The 13,242-nt window shown below is 42.3% G+C and overlaps 1 protein-coding gene across 1 annotated transcript; it reads right to left on the reverse strand.

The window, feature by feature from the left end:
* Positions 1–1,905: 1,905 nt before the first annotated feature.
* Positions 1,906–10,862, reverse strand: LOC139816311 (uncharacterized). The gene is made up of 2 exons (XM_071783724.1): positions 10,662–10,862; positions 1,906–10,515 (listed from the first exon to the last, which is right to left on the reverse strand). The coding sequence occupies exons 1-2, from the start codon at positions 10,860–10,862 to the stop codon at positions 1,906–1,908; spliced, it is 8,811 nt and encodes a 2,936-aa protein (XP_071639825.1).
* Between the last annotated feature and the right edge of the window lie 2,380 nt (positions 10,863–13,242).

Raw genomic sequence — 13,242 nt, forward strand, 5'->3', positions numbered from 1 at the left:
GTAGAAATATTATGATAGCAACAACAAAGTAAGGAAGCAATCGCGGACAGAGCGCAAACCTTTTTTTACCTTAATCCGAGAAATAGGATTTATAGGAAACGTTTTGTTAAGAAGAAAAAAACCCGTAAAAACAAAAATAACAAAAATTAAGGAAGCTATCCAGATTATCTTCTTCATCCTCTTGTTATCCTCTCGATACAATGTATCGCCGATCAAGAATCGAGAAAGAATCACTCGCGGAACGCGACACGCAGACTCCCGGGGACGGTCCATGTATATCTCTGGTTCACCTTACGGAGATGAAGGGGGACAGGAACTCAGATGGAGAGATAAACAGATTGAGCGCGGGAAGCAGCAAGAAGGAGGGAGGGAGGGAGAGAGGGAGAGAGAGAGAGAAAGAGTATACTGGTTCGAGGGACCAACAATGCCCTCATTCAGGCTTCGTATACACGGGCGCATTATTGAATTCAGTCGCCTTTAAACAGACAGAGAGAGAGAGAGAGAGAGAGAAAGGAGTGACAGAGCACGCGGGAGCAAGAGGGAAAGAGAGACCGAGAGAGAGAGAGAGAGAGAGAGAGAAAGGGTTACGCGGACGGGTGAGATGCGAGAGGAACAGGCTGAATGCTATCTATATTATCCGAGCATAGTCGCTCACGCTGTTTGGCGTAGATCGAGATTATCTTCCGCAGTATCTGAAGCCGCAGCCGCGCGCCGCCGAAAAGCAAAGTGCTTGCTCCGGGCGAAAGGAAGAAAGGGTAAGCGGAGAGGGTATGCGGGGGGTGTACGAGATTGCCGCGAGATACGTTTGTGCTTGGTACACGTCTAGCCTCCAAATCTAATGTGACGTCTGTGTCACGTACCTCCTTCCATGCTGCTCCATGTCGCGCGCATAAACGGAGAGTGTGTCTCTCTCATCCTCTCTGTCTTTTGCTCGCCACAAAGAACGCGCCCCTATATGCGCGCATCGCCGGCGATATCTATGTTCCTGCCTTTCGACGAACAATACTGAAATTCGCATGCGTGTTACTTTGAAATTAAGAGTTGTCAGAATTCGAAAATTTTTCGAAATGAACGAAATGATTCGTTTCGTTATTTCGTCATAAATATTAGATTGAAATTTATAATTGTCAGTAATATAATATTTTAATTTCAAGTAATATGTCTCAAAAGTCTGCAATTCCTCTTTCGCTTTAATTCGTGGCTAGTCGAGTGGCGATCAATTGGTAATTTGCGAGTAACGCGGATGTTTAAGTATGATTGCTGTATTTAATCTAGATCTAGTTTTTAAAAACTGAAAACAAGCTCACGATCGAAGATTATTAATACTTGATTACTTTGATTGATTAAACGAGTATCTTATCTAGATTAGACAATTCTATGTAATTTACATTTGACCATTGATTATTCGCAAAACAATCATCGGCTTCCACGAATGTGGCAATCATTGTCTATAATTTATAAAATAGTTAGAATCTATCCTTCTACTTCAAAAACCATATTTATGATATAATGTAGTATAATATAATATATAACATTATATCACATAATTACAATATCTACAACATATTATCACATATTTATAATAATTGACAATACAAATAACATAATTTATAAATAGATGTGGATAATTGTATTTAAATTGAAAAGAATATGAGTGCAAAATCGAAACAAAATGTAGAGCCTAGAATTATTCATAGAATCGAAACAAAACTTGTTTAAAAAAATATTCTCTCTCTGGCACACTTTATTTACTTTCAAATATGATCAATAAAACTAAGCTTCTCTCTTTACTTTTAACAAGCAATCATCACATTCTTTTAACATACATTTATTAATAATTGACGTTTGAGTGATTTTTTGTAACATGTAATTGATATAAAGCATCGATGTCTCACAAAATTTAATTTACCTCGAGCCACTTTTTATGTTCCTCTTTTTCTTTTCGTATATATATTTATTATTGAGATCTTTCTTCACAGTCTTCGACATTCTGCCGAGTTTCACCTGCTCTGACATTAATTCCTCAGTAAGAAACAAACTTTTTTCGTTCTGCGACATATCGTGTAACGTTCTAGCAATTGGGGCATTTCCGTCGGAATCATCGTACTCGATATCAATACTGGTGTCCGGTTGAGTGAGAGGTCGTTGAGTCTTCGATTTGTGACGCGTTCGGTGGGAGTTATGTGATTTTTTCGGCAGCTTTTCGGACAGTAATTTCTGTGACGATGCCGGAAGAGATTCAACCGTCTGTTCCACAAATATAGGCGAGCTGTTATCGCCTTCGTCGTTAAGGTAGTCAGAACTGCTCGATTGCGTTTGCCGGCTTAAGTTATTTTTCGATTTAGTACGTCCCGCCTTTTTTGCTATCTGGTATTTGACACGGACTTCATTAGAAGGGACGGCGATATCGTTGCGCAACGATTTTTTCGTTGACCGATCGTTTTTCTTCTTTTTCTTCGTGCGATTTGTCGCTAGTACTTCTGTTAAGCTACTCGCGCCTTGCATTTGCGGTTGCTTCAAGTTTCGTTGAGCGCTATCGTGGAGATGCTGAGGCGCGTTGATGACAATGCGAGTTTTGCCCTCGTAGACGTTAGACTGTCCGCTAACACGGTCGAGGTATTCTTCTTCGGATGACGATATAGTCTCGAGCATGTTATCGACGGCAGCGTTCAGCGACTCTTTGTTCTCCTGGAAAGTATGCGATATTTCTGTACCTAAACGAGGGTCCGATTTGAGAGATTGAGATTTGGTATCCGTAAATTCTCCAAACATTCTTCTACTTGGCATCCTTTCCTCGTAAACAATGTCGGCGTTCAGATCGACGCTTTCTTCTCCCGGACCGTCCAGTCTTATCGCTGGTATTAACGACGTTATTTGCTGCTTCACGTCATCGGGCACTTGAGAAACGTTGACGAGATGTTCGAACAATGCCTTCAAATACGAGCCCCTTGTCGCGTAGACCATGTGATCGAAACCCACGGCGTGCACCAGGTTGTCGTACTTACTCTCGAAGAACATCGCCACATTTACCGCGTCGGTCTTGTTTATCTTCGTGTAATCGATAGCCCGCATCACGCCGTACATGTCAACGTCCACGTTGGCGTCGTCCGCATACTTCTTCAATTCGATTGGCTGCGCCCCAGGACCGACGGTGATTATTTTATCTCTGAAGTACTCCAGTGCCTCCTGTTGCGCGGGATCCTGCTGCACGCTTTTCAGTTCCTGGCCCAAATCCATGATAGCCTGTAAAAGTCGACCCTTGGTGACGTACTCAAACGGGTCTCTCGGTAACTTCAGTTTACGCAACAAATTAGGAATGGAGAAGAACTTGATGATACCGTTGGTGATCCTCTCGTCTCTCGTCTTCGGTAGCGCGAAGAAGAGCGACTGCACATTGATATCGTCTATCGTCGTCGGTATTGTATGCTCGATCTTAATCTTGTTGTGCAGAGTACGATTCAGATAGTCTGACGCTGCGCGGTACTCGGGTGAATACTCGGTTGGTCGATTGATCGTGTTAGTCAACATTTTATCATTCATCGCAAACAGCCTCTCTTTATAAGTGGGAAATTCGTTAGAAAAATTCTGTCCGAGAACGTGCGCGAGTCCCCACGACGCGAGATATTTTCGAAGGCCGTCTATTTTTCTCGCGTGATATCTGTAGTCCGGCATTTGTTTCAGCACGTACTCCACTTCTTCCGCGTGAATATCATTCACGAGATCTGGCTTAAAACTCTTAATGCTCTGTCGTATCGCGTCGTCGATATCTCCCTCCTCGGCCAGTTCCAGCATTTGCAGGAGCAATTGCTTCGGCGTATCTTCCGAATGCATTGCCTTTTCCATCGGCGTCTGTATATCTGGACATCGCATCAGAAGCCTGAGATCGTCGTATTTGTGATCACTCGGAATTTCACCGATAGCTAGATTGATCTCGTAAGGCGATGGTGTTTCATAATACATTTCACTGTTCGATTGCATATTCCACATTTTAAACATAACCATGAGATAGTCATGCAGAAACACTTCCATGTCGCTGGCCAACGATTTGCTTTTGACTAACTCCGGTCTACGAATGAATTCTCTCATCATCACGCGCATCATAGCGAATGTAGATCCATAAGGAAAAGCGCGAAAAACGTCCTCGATGAGCACGGTCATGTCTTTCGCGTGACCTTGCGCGAACAGTTGTAGCGCCACCAGCTGCTCTGACGTGTTGGAACGTAAACCCTGAGACAGGTAATTAGAGAACTGTTGCTTTTCATATTTGTATATGTCATTTTTGCAAGCTTCAAACGCGTCTTTCATGGGTCTGTCTATCACATCGCGCGAAAATAGCGCGGAGAAGCGCATAATTCTCTCCCATTCGCTATGGCTGGTAATCGTTGCTGACAGGTAGTCGACTTGCAAGTGGAAATTCGGTGGCAGTATCTGGATCAGATTTTCCGACTTTAACACGAAATCCCGATAGTACGAACACGGCGGAGAAGCCACGACGGGCGACTGAAGTAATATCGTTATGCGTTCCTGCGGTATGTTTATTTGTTCCGGTAAAGACTTCGCGTTCATCACTAAGGAATCGAGGGCGGCGAACATCTCGTCAGTTTGCAGTACCTTGACGTTTCGCAGGGCGGTCAACAGATCGAAAATACGTTGCTTGAAAGTACGCGACGGTCGATATAGATCGAGATCCCAGGGAAGAAGCGACGCGACGTCCGTCTTCGACAGGAATCGCAGCAAGGGCTTTATCGTGGTGAAATGGGCGCACGGTATCGCTCGTATCAAAGCCTCCACGTGATCCCGGGTAACGTCGATATCGGGTGATGTTTTCAGCAAAGTCTCGGCGTTGGTCAACGCCTGCATCGTACTCATGTCCGTGGGATTGGCCTGCTTGCAGTAGCGCAGGATATTCTCGATCTTCATCTTCCGCGACTCTATACTGCTGAGATTGAAATAAATCGGCAGGTATGGCATCAAGATCGCGAGTTTACAGTTCTGTATAAGTAACTTCTCGTTGAAGACATTCAACGGCAACGGCAGCAACAGCCTCGCGATCTCCGTGTCGTTCACCACAGGCATATCCGGCATCTTGCTGACGATTCTTTTGGCGAAATTGATCGAATATAGTGAAGAATTAAACTCCTTGCTTCTTGATAATTCGTCCAAGACCGCTAACACCCGCAGTTTCATCGTCTTGTATTCGGTCAGTTGGAAATTCATGGGTAAAGACGAAACGACTCTCCTAGTCATCATCTGAGTCTTGAGTTGCTCGATTTGCTTGTACTGCTGAAACGGAATCTCTTTTATGACAGATCTTATATCGTCGCTATCGACTATTGGTTCATTCGGTATTACTTCCGAGTTTGATTTCATCAATTCGTTTATGAGTACGTCGAGGGCTATTGTCAATTTATCGCCCTTCGAAGAGCCAAGAGTGACGCTCAATAACGATAAAACATCGCGCAACGCCAATCTATCATTAGACTCTTGCTTTATATTGAAATTTCCGGGTAACAACTTGATCAACGTGGAAGGCTTCAAGTATTTTTTAACGAGCCCCACGTAAGGTAGTCCCTCGACGGGAAGTATATTCAGGAGTGGCACGAGGTCGTCCTTCGTGATATCTGGAACGTCCGGATAAGTCTCCACTTCTTGGAGAAATTCCTCCAATTCCGAATGAACGTCCGTATCGAATTTCAACAGCTGTCGTAACAAATGTAGCATTTTCATCTTGAATGTCGGTTGATTGTCGAAGGTAAATGATTTCGGCAGTAAACTCACTAATTTCTCGGGCTTGAAAAATTCATGCAGTTTCGGCAGGGACGTATTTAACAGGCTGACAAATTCGAGATCCTTGGTGGACAATTGCTTGTGAACGGGAGTCTTGTCGAACGATCGCCTTCCCGGCGAGACGCGCTCGCGCAAAGCCTGTCTCACGAACGTCATGGTTTTGTAAAGCGTCACCTTTCGTTTCAAGCTGCGTATCTGTAGCAGATTATCCAGCACAGCGGTGAAGGCATCGATCGACGTCCTGTAACTGGTGTACTTGAAGTCCGGCGATAGATACTTGATCATATTATCGTGATTCAGGAATATCTTGAGAGGCACTAAATCATATTTGAGTTTGAGACTCGCTAAAGTACGCTGCATGTCCTTAACGTCTTGCTCGGTAATGAAGTTGTAACGTTTCTCAAGATAGTGCCGCAACTTATTCGCCGACCTGTTAACATTCTCGTTCTCAATCTCGTTATTGTCCATCAGTGACAGTAGATGAAGTAATTTCTTGGCCGGAGTGGAAAACATTTTCCAATCCGTGTCCTTGTCCTTGATATATTTGAAGATTTCTCCGGTCTGCAAGAAGATCTTGATGGGTACAAAGTCTTTCTTGTGCGGTATTAAGCTTAGCATCTTGTCCCAGTTTTCCTCAGTCAAATCTCTCCTCGAGAGCTTGCTGGTCCCTACTGTCAATTCCAGAACGCGCTTGAACGATTTCAAATGTTTCTGCATGGTATGATCGACAAACGTTGGTCCTTCAAGCAATAAATAGTCGACGATATTTTTAAGTATCTCGATATTGTCATTGGTATCAAAGAGTTCCTCCGGATTCAAATAGCTCAGTACTTCGGGATTTAAGATAGATTTCAGATAATCCACGTTTATTTGCTGAACATGTCCAAGTTCCAATAACAGTGGTCTGAGTTGATAACCAGTGACAATTGGATAATTCAAATCACGTCCGATATCTGACTCTAGTTTGTTTAACTCATTCGCTACCGTATAATTACTGCTGACTTCTGGCAAGTTCTCCATTTTGGACAATAAAGTAACTAACGGGGTGTTTGATTTGACGATCTCATCATCGTCCGTTAAACGGGACAACGTATCAGCGTTGAATAAATGCTCGATGGGTTTGAACTTTTGTCTGTCGCGATGTGGAATGGCATTCACTATGTCTTCGAGATCCGAAATCAGAGTACCCGTGGCTTCTTTCTCGTTAGATTGAATATTTTTCAGCGTCGAGAGCGCGTCAAAAAATTGCGTGCCGTTGCTTTGTTGTTGCCTCTGGAGAATATGCAGTAACGTGCGATAACGCTTTTTCGGATCGTCAACTGCGAAGACGGTCGGTCCGAATTTCTCGTTGACATCCTTTCTATGCAAGAACAATCTGATGGGAGCGAGCTCATTGATATAAGGGATTCCCACGTTATCAAGTACAGTCAATAAGTCCACATCCACCCCGAAGCTGAACACGTCCTGTCTAACGGCGTCCACTAGTTTTAAAACGTCATCGTTCTTTTTGATCACAGGATGTGATAATAAACGATGTAATAATCCTACCAGCGATATTTTAGCCGATCTACCAGAAGGAACGGTGACTTTCATTTTATTTAATCCGGCAGGAGTGAGAAGTCTTCTAACAGGATCGTAAACGGCAGCCTTCATTTCGCCAACGGTACTCCTTAGCGATTCGATATTCGTGCTCCATCCTTTCAAGCTTGCCTCGACTTTGGAAATAGCTCTCATTAAAGGAAGGCTGCTGGCGACGTCTGCCCGTTGTTTCGCGTAGTGCAGAATCGCTAGTAGAAGTTCCTCCTTTTCCAACAAATCCGAGTTTCTGAGTTTTTCCGGCAAAATGCTGTACGCCCAATCCGGTGTCAGTAGTTTTTTCAGCGGCTCGATAAGGGGATCCATAGGCAAAAGCGATACAGCTGTACCAATTCGCTGTCTACTAGGGCGCGATGTCTCATCCTGACTCTCGTCATACGCAATCTCCTCGAGCATCATCGATGCGGCCTTCGTCAGGTCCTCTGACTCGTTCTCGTCGATGATCTGCTGAAGATAACTTTGCAACCAAGCTTGTCGTTCATCGGGCGAAATAGTTGGGTTCTGCAACTTGCTTATTTCCAGCAGGAGCGGCTGGTAAATGATATTACTTGGATCCTGTAACGATTGGATCAAGTAAGCGAAAATTGGTGTTTGGCGATCGCCTCCGTTCGCATTGTCCAAGGAACTCAACGCCGCTCTGACACGTCTCAGCAGCAATTTCTCCGCGCGTATTATGCGAGATTCCGTCAAGTTTTTCAGAAGCATTATCAAAGCATCGCGCGCGGTAGCTTCTTCCAAAGTTGCAAGATTCAATTTTGGCACGAGCTTCATCAGATTTGCTTTCAGCAACAGACTCACGGGCTTCACGTATGTGTCGCTCGGCAGATACTCCAACATTGCTTCCACTGTCTGTCTTTTCAGGATCTCGGTGTTAATTAGAATCTCCTTTTCCAGGATGTCTAACGCCCGCCTCGTGAGATCAGCTAGATTCGCGTCCGATGAGATATAATTAATGGGATAGCTCAAGGTTCTGGCGAGAACATTTTCCGGCGTTCCGCTGATGGAGACGTTCCAGTCACCGACGTTCATGTACGCGGACGAGTTGAGAATCTTGTTCTGCAGCGTTCTGTTACGCCACAACAGTTGCTGAACCAAGTAAACAAAATCTGAGCGATCAAAAGTTTTAATCGGCAACGGTGGCCCGTTGATATTATTGACAGCAAAGCTCAGCGCCTCGGAGAGCTTTGGTTGCGTGGTTTTCAAGCTCACGGTCTCCAATATAAACAAGAGTGTTTCTATCGGTGTGTGCGCATCGGTCAGACTGAAAGTAGATGATAAATACATAAATAATCTCTGGTTTTTAAAGAGTATCTTTAAGGGCAGATATCGTGGATCGCTATTAATGTACGGTAAATAGTTTAGTAACAATTGCAGATCTTCTGAGGTATATAAATTGATCAGCAGCGGCTCCTCAAGATAATTGTGAGCATCTTGAAGAGCCTTGGCTAAAGACTCATCGGATTTCACGGGAGGAAGTGTCAGCGCTCTTTTCAGCACGGCTAATAATAAGTTCCTCGGTGTTTCGTGTTCAAATTTGTTGAACTCAAAGCTGAGAGTGTCGAGAACGTTCGGCTTGGACATAAAATTCAGCATGGGAGCAAACTCCTCGCTCTTGAAGGCGTTTGGTATTTGCATCAGCAGAGAGAAGAAATCAATCTCCACGTTCGTCGAATCGTCTCTCTGAAAGATGATGCCGGAATCATAGAGCAGTCCTCGTCTAAGGGTTAGACCATTGACGCGACCTTTGTAAATAAAATTATCCATAATTTTTGCTCGCGGCGTGTTCAGCGGGACGTTTCTCAAATGGATCAGCGACGTCAAGATTAATTCCCAAGGATCATCGCTCGCTTGTCTGTCTCCGAAGGCATAGGTCCATGGTAGATCCTCTGATAAATGGGGACGTAACACTGTCATCGCGTCGCTGATATTCTGCTGCAGGCACGGCGTATCGAAGGAATCCAAGTAGTCATTCACTTCGTAGAAGCTAACTGGCGCCGCGTAGTCGTAACTGGCATCGTTCACCAGTTTCTGCGAGACGAAAGGTATCAGCAAGGACAAAGGTTTCCTCAAATGTTGCAGATGTGATTTTCTACGGAGACGCGACAAAACTTGGAAGAGAGCGCGATCGCCCGTTTCATAGAAATCAATATCGAGATCTTGAAGATACGAATCATCGAGATGATCCAGAAGATATTGAGCTACAGCGGCGACGTTAACTGGGTAATAATCGTTCGTCGCTATCGAGAGCTTCTTCAAGTTATCCCTCCAATCGAGAGTGGGCGGATAAGGTTCCACGTTGAAATTCTGAAGCAGTAATGAGGCCGCCTCCCTAATTGTCTCGGACGACAGCTCGTCCACCTCCAGTCTTTCGAGGACGGTTTTCAGAAAATTTGTCGCGTTCTCCAGATTCGGTCCCATATACTGTACCAGAGCGTCTTCCGAACCCGATCGCTCCTTCAGTCGTTGCGCGACAAATCTAATGGCATTGGGGACTTCCGCATCTGTCAGATCAAACGCCGGATAATTTAACAGTATCGCGGACGCTGTACGCAGATTGAGAATCTGATTGTCATTGCGAGCCGCTTGTAACAGAAAGTCAATGTCTTTCGTCAGGGATGGAGGCACCACGCCGGCTCTTCGCCTGTCGCTCGAGATCGATTCGATCACTTCCTGGTCTACGTCGAGCAACATATCGGCGAGCGGCACCTGCTCCAGGGCGTCGCTGACGTTGGAAAAGGCGTTTAGGCAGAGCGACGCGTATTCGGAAACGAAGCGGTTGTCGACCCTCTCCAGCATTTGCAGGAGCTTGTACAGTTGTTGATACGGTAATTTGTTTCTCAGTGCCGGCAGGACGGGGAGGAACTCATAGACCGCGACTCGATGATTTCGTACGGCATCGTGAATCTGCTCCAAGGGTATTCTCACATTGTCCTTGAGACAAAGTAGAAGTACGCGGCCCAACGTCGTCACCAGATTATCACGCAAAACTGCAGCGGCCTCCAAACGTGATAAAACGTCCTGCGGCGTGAGTGCCGGATCTTCGGCAACGCTTTGTAAAGTGCGACCGGGCGCCATCGATCTTCGCGCGGTACGCTCCGAACAAAGTTGATCATAATGCTTTCCATGCGAACTCTATCAAGCGGAAAGGCAGATGCAAAGAAAAGTAAATGTTATTTTTGTCTCCTTTTTTATCTTGTCTTCTTGCAATGTAGTGTAGAAGAATACGCAAATATGTGTACACATAGATAGAACTTATTCGAGATTTTATTTATGCTTACCGACACTTGTCGTTCAGCAACAGATTCTACGAATTGACAGACCGATATTGATACTGTTACGGTCAATATTATAGCCCAGTTTATCCGAAATGGAATTCGGAAATTTGCAGCGTTATATCGACGTTCGAATGACACGGTTCTTTTACTTTCTGTAATGCAGCCTTCAGAGTAATCGAAAGCTGCATATCTCCTATTAGCCATCTAGAGAAATGTTTTGAATTATATTTTAATTGTAGATCTCAAACTATCTGAATTTTTATTCGTGAAAATTGGATTCGGCAAAAGGTAAACATATTTCTTTTTTCTATTATACAATGTGCAGAATTTAAATGTTTTTTTAAATTTCACGCCACACTGTTATAATTCTGTTATCATTGATCGTGCATAAAAATCTATCTATATTTTCAGTGTGATGTTATTCTCTCGAATTTTTATGTCTGCACTTTATCATAGTACAATGCGCTTGCTATGACAGCATAAAATTAAAACACACGCCGATAAGAAATTAATACGCACACCGAACTAAGATGCATTATTTCTATATCGCAAAACAAATTTATTGCTTAACTTATGTTCTGTTAATTGTCTAAAACTGTAATGTATATATTTAATTTTTTCAAGTTACTTTGAAGAAATTAAAATCAATGTTAGATAAAGATATTAAACTGCATACACGAGTACGGACGTAAATTTAAAGAATAAAAAAGTAAATAATAAAAAAAATATTACTTACAAAATAAAATCATGCAAGAGTATGAATATAATACATTACTTTAAAAATAAGATATTACTTTAAAAATTTTCAAGCATTTAATATTTAATTCATAAATAAATACACGAATACATTATAAAAATAAATAAGAAATGGTCCACCACGCATAAATTTAAAAACTTTAGTTTGCTTTCTTTTTATATGTACTGTAATCTTTTATTAAGAAACTATTTAGCAATAAAAATTATCAATCATTAACCGTATTTGACATGTTGTGACATGATTAAAACTGTGAACAATGCGACGTTGTGATTTTTACGTTATAATACAACATATTATAATAAAAAAATTAGTATTCATTAAAAGCTATGCAAAGAAAAAGCACAAATGATCATATAGATAACCCATATCTTTTTCACGAATTTATTACATCAGAAAGCTTAGCCAAAGATCTCGAATACTCGATTTGAATCTGTAAGTATTAATCCAATTTGAACTAATTACATCACCATTTTCTATTACGACGTTAGAAACTTACTGTGTAACGAATACGAGGCACGTATTCCTCAATAAAACAGTTTCTCTTTGCGAGCGGTTTAACTTGGAGCTCGCTCGCTTTTCGCGATTGGCGACAATGAACTCGTCGCGAAGACGACAACGTCGGAACGACGGACCTGTCCGCGTCTCCACCGATCGGTGCCAATGCTGTGACCGATTAAATTGATAGCGCGTGCTCGCAGTGGCGAATTACTAATCGAAGCCTTCTCCGACACAGCGCGAATCGCGTTCACAATCGTGCTCACTGCTGCACAGTCGAATAAGGCAATGCAATCCACATGTACGCGTCGCGAGGCGATAATGCGAGACGTATCGAAAGCGTGCAAAAGTAAATGGCGCGAACTAATTTTCTATGAAATTGTTTCTATAGATCCTTTCGCGCTTAATAAATCTCGCGATTTTTCATCATCAAAATTATTTGCATCGACCTTGGTGTAATCCAGTCTTTCCAGTTGTGTTAACAAACATGTTAGGTAAAATAAGTTTGACAATGTAAGAGTATTTAATGATACATTTATAAAAATTTGTAATTAATATAAGAAAACTTCTGATTTGTATAGAATCTGTTTTTTTTGCATGAAATTATTTATCGCGATAACAAGGGATTGCAACCATTTATGTCTGTTATCAAAACTCTCGTTAATAACTCGTTAATAATTCACTTCTGTCTGTAAAGAAAAAACGTTAATAGACTTTCTATTTATTCGGATACGTCTTGACGTACTGACGTTACGAAACGAGCGCTAAAATTTGCATTCGCGTATAAGCTCGAGTTTCTATATGCATGAGCGTTGTTACAATTTTATTCAGACTTGTATATGCCACAGAATACTGCTATATCACCGCTGTGTTACAATGTCATATTTGCATATTTGAATATATACGCTTTGTAACTCTATCTTTCGAACCACTTTTCTTATGCAAGTTTCTCGTTAGTAAAAAATTAATTTCTTTTTTTAATACCAGGCAAAACTTTTTCATATTAATGTATCACTTATATTATTAATATTCTGTTTGTTTTTGTATTATATATTTTAAAATTCTAGGTAGAGGTTATACTTTTATATACATAAATAACTAACAAACTTTTTAATCATTTACCTATGAATTAATTACGATCACAAACAAAAAAAATAATTTAAACATCACTATTTGTGAATGGATGAAATTTCGCTAAATGTCTCTTTTTACCGCGTACTTCACGGTGGCATATCCCTATATAGCCTATGCTTCGCCGTAAAGAATTTACCGAATCTTTCGACAATAATAAAGGCGTTGCATCGTGTTTTCCGAGAACATTCGTTTCTTGCG

The sequence above is a fragment of the Temnothorax longispinosus genome, chromosome 7, assembly GCF_030848805.1.
Source record: "Temnothorax longispinosus isolate EJ_2023e chromosome 7, Tlon_JGU_v1, whole genome shotgun sequence".
In the NCBI taxonomy this organism is placed as follows: domain Eukaryota; kingdom Metazoa; phylum Arthropoda; class Insecta; order Hymenoptera; family Formicidae; genus Temnothorax; species Temnothorax longispinosus.

Coding starts and splice junctions, on each gene's coding strand:
- LOC139816311 (XM_071783724.1), bottom strand. CDS start 10,862: ATGGCTAATAGGAGATATGCAGCTTTCGATTACTCTGAAGGCTGCATT. Junction 10,516..10,661: donor TTGCTGAACGACAAGTGTCG/GTAAGCATAAAT, acceptor TCCGCTTGATAG/AGTTCGCATGGAAAGCATTA.